General features: G+C 35.8%; 2 protein-coding genes across 3 annotated transcripts; both read right to left on the reverse strand.

Annotated features, from left to right (window-relative positions):
* Positions 1-1,158: 1,158 nt before the first annotated feature.
* On the reverse strand, positions 1,159-7,580 carry LOC119636527 (elongation factor Tu-like). 2 transcript variants are annotated; one of them, XM_038031921.1, is made up of 4 exons: positions 7,289-7,580; positions 2,461-4,732; positions 2,161-2,303; positions 1,159-2,092 (listed from the first exon to the last, which is right to left on the reverse strand). In XM_038031921.1, the coding sequence occupies exons 1-4, from the start codon at positions 7,290-7,292 to the stop codon at positions 1,635-1,637; spliced, it is 2,877 nt and encodes a 958-aa protein (XP_037887849.1). In that variant the 5' UTR covers positions 7,293-7,580; the 3' UTR covers positions 1,159-1,634. The 2 variants fall into 2 exon arrangements, with proteins under 2 accessions (XP_037887849.1, XP_037887850.1); XM_038031922.1 differs by lacking the exons at positions 1,159-2,092; positions 2,161-2,303; positions 2,461-4,732 and adding exons at positions 4,846-6,577; positions 6,644-6,722 and having other exon boundaries at positions 7,289-7,556.
* Positions 7,581-8,023: 443 nt separating this feature from the next.
* On the reverse strand, positions 8,024-11,274 carry LOC119636760 (guanylate kinase-associated protein mars). Its single transcript, XM_038032350.1, has 3 exons — positions 10,680-11,274; positions 8,297-10,580; positions 8,024-8,124 (listed from the first exon to the last, which is right to left on the reverse strand). The coding sequence occupies exons 1-3, from the start codon at positions 11,151-11,153 to the stop codon at positions 8,042-8,044; spliced, it is 2,841 nt and encodes a 946-aa protein (XP_037888278.1). The 5' UTR covers positions 11,154-11,274; the 3' UTR covers positions 8,024-8,041.
* Between the last annotated feature and the right edge of the window lie 1,104 nt (positions 11,275-12,378).

Raw genomic sequence — 12,378 nt, forward strand, 5'->3', positions numbered from 1 at the left:
TTAAATTTAGATCCATAATCCAGTAACTATATAGAAATCCATTGCTGATATTCATAATTTCACGTGATGATGAAATAATGATGCTTTTTTACTAAATTTTTTGATTTTTTGCTTTCTAGGTTATGTTTAACTCATTGGTGATGAAATTGTTTACGTTAAATTGAGTAACGTGCTGTTAACTTAAATTTATATCCATGATCTAGTAACTTTATAGAAATCCATTGATGATATTCAAAATTTCACGTGATGATGAAATATTGATGCTTTTTTACTAAGATTTTTTCAATTTTTTGCTTTCTAGGTTATGTTTGACTCTTTTCTTTATTTCTTTATTTCAATTGAGTAACACGCTAAAGTTGGTTGTGTACACCCCAACGACAGCATAAAGACTGCAACTGTGGCTCATTTTTTGGTTGTTGTATTATAAGCAATCCGAAAAATGTTTTTCCCTTTGAAAATAAATATTTTATCATTCCACTTAGATTGCATAAGTAAGGTATTTTTTTCATTTGGTCCTAGATGTTTTACTTCAGCCTTATGTGAAGTTGACCTTTGCTCACAGAAAAATTGAGATACAATGTGTAATAAAACAATTTCAACTTCAAAATAAATTGCCTGTTTTTCATTTCTGACAAAAAAAAATATATGGCATAGGCCAAAAGTATAAACCCCATAATATAAAAAAAATATACATTACTGTAAAATAAACATTAGATAAATAACGTTTTTTTCGTGTACTTTTTTCCTTTTGTTTTATTTGTATATATACACATGCAAAATCATATGATTTTTTGATTCCCATAGTTTTGTAAAAAGTTGCCAAAGTTAGAGTGACAGCCCGAAAATAAGAATAACGTCTCATTGTGTCAGCCCCCATAGCCACTTACTTATGTTCCTAAATGTCGCTTTTTTTCTCTCATTAAAATGGAACTGGCAGCTTTTAAAGTTATTTTATGTTTCTTCCTTTTTTATTCAGCAAATCCGCAACAAACAATACGCTGAATTTTCGATTACAGTTATATTTTCATGCTGGCAAGTAATGTCATTTTAAGCAATTTAGGATCTATTCTGTTGTATGCAGAATGCTTTAAATTAGGAATTTCGTGACAAATTTAAAAAGAAGAAAAACCATGCAACACATTTGCAATTTTTTTAGAAAATCACAACATACTTTCTCCAAAAAAACCACTTTATGAAATTTGTTAACACCGTCCTAGCCAATAACCTAAACGAAAAAACCCCCACCAGAGTTGCCATTCTTTTTCAAGAATATTTTTTGAATTTCAATGCCCTTTCAGCGAATAGGGCGAATAAATTTGCATCAAAAATTAAATCCAGATGACCGCGACGCACTCGAAATTATTTTTGAAAATGTATGTACATATATTTGTAGCACGGATATTGTTGCAGTGCCAACAGTTTTCCTGCTGCTTTACGCTACAATACATGGCGATAAGAATACGAAACATAATCATGTTCGAAAGATTTAGTATATCAAACATCAAGTTTTACAATAATCCTTGCAGGGAATTTCACTTTTATGTACACTTTATCTTTTCCTCTTTGCAATCAATGTAAAAATATTTCTTCATTATTCAATTAAAATTAAGAGATTAAGAGAAGATTGTTAAATTTCAATCTTGGGCGAAAGCATTGTCAGTATTACGTATGGAGAAATCTATAATTTCAACTAGACATCGGCCAAGTTCTTCCATAACCATTTTTTCCGTTTTGTACGCCGGCAAGCCATTCTTTTCACATTCATCCGCCTGCGTAACCATGCATTGTATGGTAGCGTCAATAACTTCTTGAGTGATGAAATTGCATTGTTGCTTTTCCAATGACGGCGACGTGTTGTTGGATACAGCCAATAGTTCAGCGCCGTTTAAATTAGTTTTCCAGATTTCCTTTATTATCCTCTCAGTTTTAACCGACACCACATTGTTTAAATTAACCCTTTCGTAGGTACGTTTTTGCGCTGGCATTGAGCCATTTGTTGACATTTGATTCGTTGCATTTGCTATTGTTACCATGATCTTTGGATCTATTGGATCCATATCCAAGTCCGGTCGATCTTCAACGTTCCGACATCCTTTTTCGTTCGGGAATATTCAAATTACTCCAATTCTGAATTCTATACATTTCTATAAGTGTACTTACCATAGCATTTGCAATTAGAGCTGCAGGGTATTTTTGCTTCATAGCATTCGCAATAATTTTTCAGGCAACCTGAACGTTTGCAGTTGCAACCTTTATTATGTAAGCGCATATCACTTTGATCTCGACCAGCTATAATTTTCGGTCTAAAATAATTAATGATATTTAATATTACTTCGATTTTCTAATGACATGTACTTCAAGGCCTCCCTCACAGCAAATTAAAATTCAAATTTAGAAAAAAAAAAAAAAACTAATACTCAATTGCGCAAATAGTTATTAGGTAGAAGACTTTTTACTTACTTAAAAGCGCTTGGATTTCTGCCTAAACAATTTTTAATCGCATGCTGGCGCTCGTCTTCGTGTTCCAGATTATTGTAACAGTCTTTGCAAGTACAGTTTATACAGAATTCTCCATTTGCAAAGCAATCGCAATATAGTTTTAGGCATTGCGATTTACTGCAATTACAATGTTTGCGACGTATACCTCCAACTAACATTTCCTCTTTACTTTTAGTGTCTTCCAATAATGGTGGAGTAGAATTTGCCGGCAATGGTTTGATATTAAGTTTTGATTTCGCGACCGTTGAATCCAAGGGCTCTTCTTTGATTTTCACTGCTAGAAATGTAGAATCTGAAGGGTTGACCGTCGGACTATTCCCGCTACTGTGCGAGGGAGTAGCCGGTGTTCTCAATTCCTGCAATTTCTGGTGCTGCTGAGCGTTGAATATAATAGGTTTACTTATAGAACTTAATGATATTGCTGTCGTCGTTGCTGTTGTGTTGTCTGTGTTATTACTTTTCAAAACACTGTACAATTGCTGTGATTGCGTTGTTTGAGGCTTTAGAACACTGTACAAATTTTTTGTATTGTTGGTGGCGCTGATATTGACACCAGAAGAAACAACAGGAGTAGTCGTGCTGCTTTTCGTTGTGTCCTTAGTGACCAATACCATTTGTGCATTTACACGACCCTGTATTTGCACACCGTTATTTAAAGCCCTCTGCATACTGTTAGGGATTAAAATTAGTCTCTTGGATATTGCAGGCTTCTTGTTCTCCGGTGCACCAGACGAATTATCTGCAAGCTCTGGTTCTATACTTTCGGAAATTTTATGTTTTCCTGTTAGAGCCGCCTGGGTCGGAAGTGTTGACGACCCATTTCTGATCAGCGTTACGGTTTTGATTTTGTCGCTGCTTATTGGCCTCAAAGTCGGCGCAGTAACAATGGTTTTCTGAACTTTGGAGGCTACAGGTGAAAATGTACTGGTTGTAGTATTTGTTTTCACAATTGGTTGCGTGACCACGAGCTTATTATAGGCTGCACGTTGCACCTTAAAATGCTGCGGCACAGAATTTAAAATCTTTGCTTTCTGTATCGGTCCCACACTGCTGGTGGTGTCAACCTTTGTATTAACCGCAGTAGCTGCAGCGAATATTGTATTTGTTGTAGTTGTTGAAGCTGTTTTCGTAGATTGTGTAGATTTTGGAACCAATTTCGTATCGGAAACAACGCGAACATATTGAAGTCCCGTTTGTCCTGGTATTTGTATAGCATGGCCACTGACTTTTGGACTGCTATTAGCGGATGTCGTGCTAACGCTGCCCGCTGTTGTGGTTATGCTTTGGGATTTAGGAGAAAATTTAATTAAATTTTGATTGGATACAATAATTTGTTTCCCACCAGGACTTTGCACTACAATCGTTTTAGAATTGCTCGCGATATTCTCCCCAGTTGAACTTTTCAGTAGCGTTCTGGAAACCGGCAAAACATTTATGTTACTAGGAGTAGTGGTAATAGTTTCTGCTGAAGACAAAGGTGTCAATGCCTTCACAGGAGTTTTTATTAGTACTTTTCCTTGTGCGGAGATAATCCTTTTTCCGGCTAAAGTGGCAGGAGACAAGGTCATTGTAGAATTTTTGCCGGGGATAGTAGGTCTAACGTGTACGAATTTGCCATTAGGGGTTCGAATCATTTGCAATACAGTCTTATTGACATTGCCGACCGTTTTCGCAGTACTCGTGACTGGGGACGTTATAGTTTTTAACAGCATTGGATTGCTGCTTCCGGATGACTGCAGCTTTACACCGGTTAAGGTGCCAGTAGTGCCAGTACTGGCTTTTTGTATAAAAATTTTTTGTCCACTAGCCTTATAAGCGGTCTTCACTTGCCCCATATTCGCGGCAGTCGCTATTACAGAGTTACTGGTATTGGTATGATTGGTGCTAATTAATACAGTATTCTTGGGAGTCACTTTTATAATGTTATTTACCAACGGTATAGACATTTTCGGTAATATATTTCTACTGTTTAAAACGACAGGACCTGACTGCGAAACGCTCGCGACACCTTCGCGAGGCATACCTGAAGCGCCTGCTGCTATAATCGTTTTTGGTAAAGGCGGCTTTTTAGGTACCAAGGCATTAACGCTATTATCGGTTTTCGTTTTTATTTGTTCATGCAATTCTAAAGGATCGCCTTCAGTCAGTGATTCGCCATTTTTCTTAATCGGCGTTGCATCCAATAACTCATCAAAACTTATTTCGGATAAAGAGGTTGCTTCATGCAAAGGATCTGAAAAAAATAAACGAGAACCAAATTTAAAAAAAAAGCTATTATTTCTTCAAAGTTCATGTGCAAAATTGTTGTATAAAACTTCGCATTATTTTAAAAGTATTTATATATTTATTTACTTCTTTTATTGCAATATCTCAATTTTTAACATTCACAAGTTTGTATTCTCTATGACTTAAAAACTAGGTAGTTTTAACCAATTGGGCAAAATTAAATCGATTCAAATGCCTGCATACATAACTGCACTCCAATTTAAAAATATCAGCAATCAAAGTGAATGTCGACGTAGAAAATTATTTCAACGAAAACTTATAATATAAATATCTTAATAAAGACGGGCTGCTCAGTTTAGTTGTGGGACTTATTTTTTGGCTGCTTCTTTTCTCTCACGTGCCTTTTTACCTTCTGTGAGAGCTAAACGTTCAGCTTCGTTAAGCAACGGTAAAGCTTTAGTGACGACGCCGGTACCAAGTGTTAGATTACCATCACGTAATGTGAAGCGTTGGCCTTGTTCGAGTACCATGGGTCGCAGTAAACGCAGAATGAGTTTTGTGTCTTCGCCTGGCATTACCATTTCTTTGTCTGGAATTTGCACTTGCGTAGCGCAATCCCAAGTACGGGAAAACATTTGCAATTGTATAAAAGACACAAAAGGCTTAGGACGCCCTCCTTCCTCTTTAGAGAGTATGTACACTTGCGCTTCGAACTGATCTAAAGCTTTGACAGAGCCAGGTTTGCACATGACCATGCCACGTTTTATGTCGTCCCGTTTAACACCGCGTACTAATGCTCCAAGTTGATCCCCAGCCTGTGCTTCATCAAGAATTTGATGAAACATCTCGATACCTGTTACCGTGGATTTGATAACTTTATTAAAACCGACGAACTCGCATTCCATCCCTTTCTTTATGGTGCCACGTTCCAAACGTCCTGTAACTACGGTTCCTCGGCCGGGTATAGAGTACACATTTTCTACTGGCAATAAAAAGGGCTTATCTAATTCGCGAACGGGTGTGGGAATGAAATTGTCCACTTCTTGGAGCAACTTTAGAATTGCCTCCGAACCAATTTCAGGACTTTTTCCTTCCAAAGCACAGAGCGCTGACCCTTTAACGACTGGTACTTTCTCGCCATCGTAACCCATTTCAGTTAATAGTTCCCGCATTTCCATTTCCACTAAGTCAACCATTTCCTGATCGGCAGCATCCACTTTATTGATGAACACCACAATGTGATTAATACCAATTTGCTTGGCCAAAACCAAATGTTCGCGGGTCTGAGGCATAGCACCGTCGGTAGCAGCTACAACCAAAATGGCGCCATCCATTTGCGCTGTGCCCGTTATCATATTCTTTATATAATCAGCATGCCCTGGACAGTCGGTGTGACCGTAATGCCGATTTTCAGTCTGATATTCTACGTGAGCAACATTGATTGTAATTCCACGTGCTTTTTCCTCAGGAGCATTATCAATTTCATTGTATTTCTTGCTTTCGGCCAATTTCTTGTCGGCCAATACTTTCGTAATGGCAGCGGTTAAGGTTGTTTTGCCGTGATCTACATGGCCAATAGTGCCCACATTACAATGAGGCTTGTTGCGTTCGAATACCTTCTTCTCAGTAGCATAATAACGAAGCAGTTTTTGGTTGCCCGCTATTAAAACGTAATTTTGCGGCAAATGAAACGAACGATTTAGAAGAACCGACGAAGCGCCGCGTGCGCTGAAAAGCGCTGAAGTTAAGACTCTGCGAGACAGAGCACCGCTACATCTACCCAAAACGGCTGAATTAACGCCGCTAGCATAACGGATCGCCATAATCGCCGACATATTGATTGTTTATTTCTCTGAAGATTTTGGATGAGTAATATAAGCACAAAGTTTCATCTTCTATATGAAAACTTTATACTTACATAGATACTAAGAATAAAACCAGCAAGCCGTCCTCAATTTATTAAGCAAATCCAGTGATAGAATAGTAATTGCGTAAAACTAACCCCCAAAATATAAAAATAAATGTCAAAATTATGTTGCCAGTCCAAAAAAATTCATTATCACTTGCAGGTATGGTAACACAACCAAAAAACAATATGGCATCCCAAACACAATGAAAGAAGAAACATAAAAATTGGAGCCAATGACGAAAATGCGATATTTTTATACTTGATTTTACAAAAGTAATGAAAATATCATACCAAGGCATCCGATAAATAGTTTAACTTCATAATGAAGGCTCTTATGAGTTTTTAAGAGCCCTTACAAATAGTATGATCATTTTAAGAAAACATCTTTAATATTAATAGTTCGTTTAAACCACATTTTGTAATCAACCTCTTTTTATCTTTTATTTCATTTCTAAAGTGCGTTTAGATTTCTTTGTTTTTTTTTTTTCATCCTCAAACTAATAATAATCCCTAACATCCATTCGTTAAGCTTAAGACAAAATAATTTTGTTGCGTTATATGGCAGAGGAGTCAGCAAGAACGCAAAACAACAATTGAAAATTTAATTTGAAATGCAAAATGTAAAACTAATTGTAAGCACCTAGCTTAACTTACCCATGCTTCCGCTGATATCTGCTGTTTTAAAGATAAGTCCGTGATAAACTACTTTGGATGATATTTTTCCAAAAATCCTGGTTGAATATCTGTTTATGGCAAATCCTCGGTAAATAAGTAAACACCATACACTATGCGAAAGTTGCTTTAGTTATGTCCATTACACTTATAAAAAAAGCGCGTTTTTCCTTATTCTCATTATTCTATTCTAGATTCTATTCTCTTTTCACTTACACACTATTATTTATAAATTTTTTAACTTTCTTCTTAATTATATTTTGAAAATAATTTCAAATTACTTCTTCTACACGAATGTGTAGAAGAAAATTTTCATAAAAATTTTTCTAATATTATAGTTGCCAACATGTGCAGTTATTATATTAAAAAGGGATTTGATTACCCTAAATTCGAGAGAGAGCAGTCAAAAAGTGGGAACGCATTAATTTAGAATATATACGAAGGAAGAAGACTTTTGCTTTTTAATAACAATGTGAAGCGTAAAACCAAACCCAAACTTCTTTCTGATAGACCTAGTTTTCCACTTTACTTGCACTACTTTCCATTTCATAAAATGTTATTAGTTGTTATAAAAAAATCCCCAAGCAGAGTTGCACATACTTGAACATAGGCTTTACAAATTTTCAAAAAAATATATTTAAGCAACTTTCCAATTAAAACATATAAAAAATTAACTTCACTTCAGCAAAGTTTTGAACAAAAATATTAATTGTTGAGATACTATAGAATAAAGCTTCATTTCCCTGGTATTACAATCTCGTTAGAAGGTCGCAACTGTATTTTACGGCTACGTAAAGTGTAGGTGCGTTCATCTTCGCCTGCAAGAAACAGAAACAGAAATTATTCATCATATTGCCTATATAAATCTGAAAAGCGGCATATCGTTATTCGTTTATGCGGAGTTTTTTCTTTTGGAAAGAATTTTGCTTTCAACTAAAAGAAGGCAATATGCAATAATAGTTTAATTTTGTTTAAATTAATAACTAGTACCTAAATTCTCTCTAAAAGTCGCTAAATCCTCTTCGTGACTTCCATTAGTAGCTTCTTCCTCACTTATTTGTCCATTTTCATTGTCATTGATAAGAAAATTGAATTTTTTTACACGCAATTTCTCGTTAAACATTACATTCTTCAATTTACTTTTGGCAGTTCCAGGAGTTTTCAAAATTGATTTACACTCGGCTCTTGGTGTCTCCAAAGCCGAATCCACCATAGTTTTACGTCTGCCATCATTTATTACAGGTGGCGTTTCATACAAGTTTTTTCTACATATTAAGTCGCTTTTACGTGCTTCGATGAAATTTTGAAAAGAGTTAAGGTTTTTATTGAATTGTTTAAGAGATGGCGAAATTAACTGATTTGGCGATGCTTCTTCGGGAACCAGTGAAGATCGTTTCTTGCCAGCGGGGAGGAGTAAAACCGTAGCTGCCTTTGAAAAGGATTTGCGATTTTTCACTGTAACCGAAATATGATTAGGTGTACGTTCTCCAGAACCTTGTCTTGGTGTTAAATTTCTGCAAATGCTCGGCCGACGAAGCGAGCTTATGACAGGTGTCAAATTGCCACCAGCTTCTTGGCTTTCCTCTTTCAATTGTTTGGCTTTATTTCGGCGCGCTTCTGCTTGCATTTTACGTACCATGCTAATCAGCGAGCTAGGTTTACTTATCGGAACTTTATTTTTCTGAACTTTTATCATCTTGGGTTTTGACTTCTTCTCTGTTATCACCAATTCGCCAGGGTCATTCCAGTCGTTAACTTTCCAGCGAGTAAGGTTGTCAAAACGTTTATCCAAATTCTCTATTTGCAATTTAAGCATTGACCAGAATCCTTCCAAGTCTGCATCATTTATACGTTTTGTATTTTCACTGCCATCATCCGGTACAATACCTATCCCCGTGGCACGGGCTTCACATCTATCAATAAGCTCTCGAAATTGCATAAACTTCTTGCTAGTTAACAATTTTGTTTGCCCAATGGCTACATTAATCATATCGTCGCCATTCATTTCTTGCAATTTTTCCATGTTTTCCTGTTTGTAAGATTCCCAAGTGTCGCACAAACAATGTAAACGGTCGATTTCATCTTGTAATTGCTGGCGAAAATAACGTACTGACTCTAAGGTGCGGCGTACAGCGACATCTTCCTTCATTATCTCCGCAAAGTTAGCTTTAAGCGTAGAATTATGAAGGGACCCCTCGTTTTCAAATTGCAAGTATATCGAATTACGTTTGTTTGCCTCTTCCCTACGACTAACTTTTCCGCGCGATAAAGTTACAAAAGGGCTTACATAGTTGGTAGCGGTTTGATTAACCTCGTTTTTTTCTGGAGTTTTCGCATCATTAGATTCGCTTGCGATTTGCTCCTCGTTGTTTAATTGAGGAGTAACGACATCCTTAATAATTTCGTTCTCTTGTACCTCCTCTTGATCGCACACACTATTATCAACTAAGGAATAACGCATAAAATTGAATACCCTGGGTTTTTCTACAACTTCCTTATGGGGTGACTGCAAAGATTGCTCAGAAATATTTAAACAAGGTTGCACACTTGCATGGGTCGATTCAATTGCAGGCGGCTTTTTAATTTGCGTGGAAGTAACAACTTCCATGTACGAATTAACGCTGTTGAAATCTATGGGAGTCTGTACTATTTCACTAATATCTTCTTTCAAGAGTAAGTTTTTCAAAGCTATAGAATTCTTCATACTTCTCGTTTTAATAGCATTCACTTGCTTGTTCTTCATGTTCGTTCCTAATTTAGTATTTTTACATGATTCCTTTAGCTTATCCGTTTCACGTTTCATTTGAATTGTTCTTCCTTTTTTTATGGCCCCAGTGTTTGCGCCAACCTTCGAAGTTATTCGTTCGATTATTGGTCTTGTTTTCGATAAGGGTTGCTTTGCTATTTGTGTCTGTTGGGTTTTTATAATTGTGGTGGTTTTAGACGGCAGTTTACTAGCAATTGCTGGATATTTTACAGCTCTGGGAAATGTTGGGACGGCGGGATTATCGAAAGCGCATACTAAATTATTTAATGTCAGTTTTTCCGTCGAGTCTTTAAAAGCGGCGGCAGACGTTGTCTTATGTGGAATTTGGCCTTGGTTACTTTCTTGCTTTTTATCACGTGCAAGTTTCGCGCGAGAAGATGATAACTGAGCAGCCTTATAACGCATAGAAAATGGAATTTTCATTCTCTCTTCTTCACGCAACTTTGCTCTTTTAGGTGGACTGTTTACTTTATAAATTGATTTTCGGGTTCTATGCGTAGTTGTATTCTTGTATTAAAAAAAAAAAAAAGGACAGGACAGAAAAAGTAAACCAAGAGTTATTCATAAAAGTAAAGTTTGTAAAAGTTTCATCTTTTAATATAATACCTTATAAATGAGCGGGTTCTTTAATCCCGCAGGTGCTGTAAATTGCTTGTGATCTTTTGGCACAAAGGATAATGAAGCAGAGCCTACAGGCATGAAAGGTTTTTTTTCTTTTGATGTTGTAGACATCTGCTGGCTTGATTTTTTGCTTTTTTTCCACTCAGTAAAACGTTTCAGGTATTCATTCTGTCTTCTCCACACATTAGGATTGCTCGCGTTGCACGAAATATTAGTATTATTAGTAATCTGGTTATTGCTAATGTTTTCCTTTTGCCCGTCATACTCTTTCGCTGTTCTTTTCTTTCCACTTTTGCCAGCGTCTTCATTCTGTTCAATTACTCCAATATTGCGGGCTTGTAAGTATTGTTCGGTTCTCTGTTGATGACGGCGATTTTCTTGTAGATTACGAAGGCACAAATTTCTTTGTCGCGGTGATGTTCGCGTATTAGTTTTGTACAAACTTTTATACTTATCCATTGTATTGTTTTTAGTAGATAGATGTATTTTTGTCAATTCGCAAAAGCAAATATAAATTATAGAGTCCCGTTAATTCCTTTTGGCGCTGATTGACAATAGTTAATATTTTGTTTGAATTAAAAAATTCCTCGAGAATGTCCCTTTGTTGGAAAGTTTTCCAGTCAGCGTTTCAGCGTTGCATTCTTTACGATCCAATTAGCACTGATTTTATTTACGATCAATTAAGTTTTTATGTTCAATATCATGCGATATCAAGAATTCGTAATAAAATTAAATTTTTCAGTATTATGAAAAAGACTAGATGAAATCCAACATTTTGTAAATAAAAAAATAATACTTATTAGCAAATTAAACTTTAATCCAAAAAAAATATATATCAAGATAAAGTCTATATGAATTTTGATCATAAAGGTTGGACATTATATGAAAAATAAATTTTTATGGTTCGTTGGGGTTTTAAACATCATAGAGTTCACTTTTCTCCTACTAAACTATTTCATTAAGAACGGTCGATATAGATGAAAACGAAGAGATCTCAAAGTATATTAACCCATTGACAAGACCACAAATAAAACACTTGTTCAAGTTGTGATCAAATGATATTTATGATATTTATTGAGTCGTACAAATGTTAAGTTTATTAGAAAAATTACATAAGTGATATAATCTTAAGAACTCAGGCGTGGCTGCACAAGAATGTACAATGACGCTGCCTAAATCTGATTTATATTTCTTACTTAGCGCCACTACTTTATGAAGCGAAATGTACATACGAGAAATCCGTTACAATGAAATGCTCATTAAAATTTCTTGACTTAAAGCGTAAGGTGTCTGGGCTTTCCACATGCATGCATTTTAATAATATTATATCCATTCCCTCTGATAGTTGCAACAATCGTATGTTTCAATTAACCATTCAATTAACGGTTATATAGAATCGCTGGATATTTTTGCATAATGTTATCTAGTCTTTAATAACCTAGTAGCCTTAAAAACGTAATGTTGGCCTGATCCGGATGGTATGCCATCTTGCATCTTGACGTCTTGTGATAATAGTCTACGTAACCCTTTAACCCTCTCATTTGAATTTTATCTTATGAAAGGATGTTTTCCTGAGCTGATGAAAGAACCCTTCTTTAAAAGAACGAAAAATTAGGCGTTTATCTGAAATTATTCAGGCGTTATTCTTCTTCTTTCTTTCAGTCATTGGCGTTGATTTTATCAA

This window comes from Glossina fuscipes, unplaced genomic scaffold (assembly GCF_014805625.2).
Source record: "Glossina fuscipes isolate IAEA_lab_2018 unplaced genomic scaffold, Yale_Gfus_2 28, whole genome shotgun sequence".
NCBI classification, from domain to species: domain Eukaryota; kingdom Metazoa; phylum Arthropoda; class Insecta; order Diptera; family Glossinidae; genus Glossina; species Glossina fuscipes.

Excerpts from the sequence above, each read along its gene's own strand:
- LOC119636760 (XM_038032350.1), bottom strand. The coding sequence starts at position 11,153 with ATGGATAAGTATAAAAGTTTGTACAAAACTAATACGCGAACATCACCG. Across the intron at positions 10,581-10,679 it reads AGAACCCGCTCATTTATAAG|AATACAACTACGCATAGAAC; the intron begins GTATTATATTAA and ends TTTTAATACAAG. Across the intron at positions 8,125-8,296 it reads GACTTTTAGAGAGAATTTAG|GCGAAGATGAACGCACCTAC; the intron begins GTACTAGTTATT and ends TGTTTCTTGCAG.
- LOC119636527 (XM_038031921.1), bottom strand. Across the intron at positions 2,304-2,460 it reads AGAAATCCAAGCGCTTTTAA|ACCGAAAATTATAGCTGGTC; the intron begins GTAAGTAAAAAG and ends TAATTATTTTAG. Across the intron at positions 2,093-2,160 it reads CTCTAATTGCAAATGCTATG|GATGTCGGAACGTTGAAGAT; the intron begins GTAAGTACACTT and ends CGAACGAAAAAG.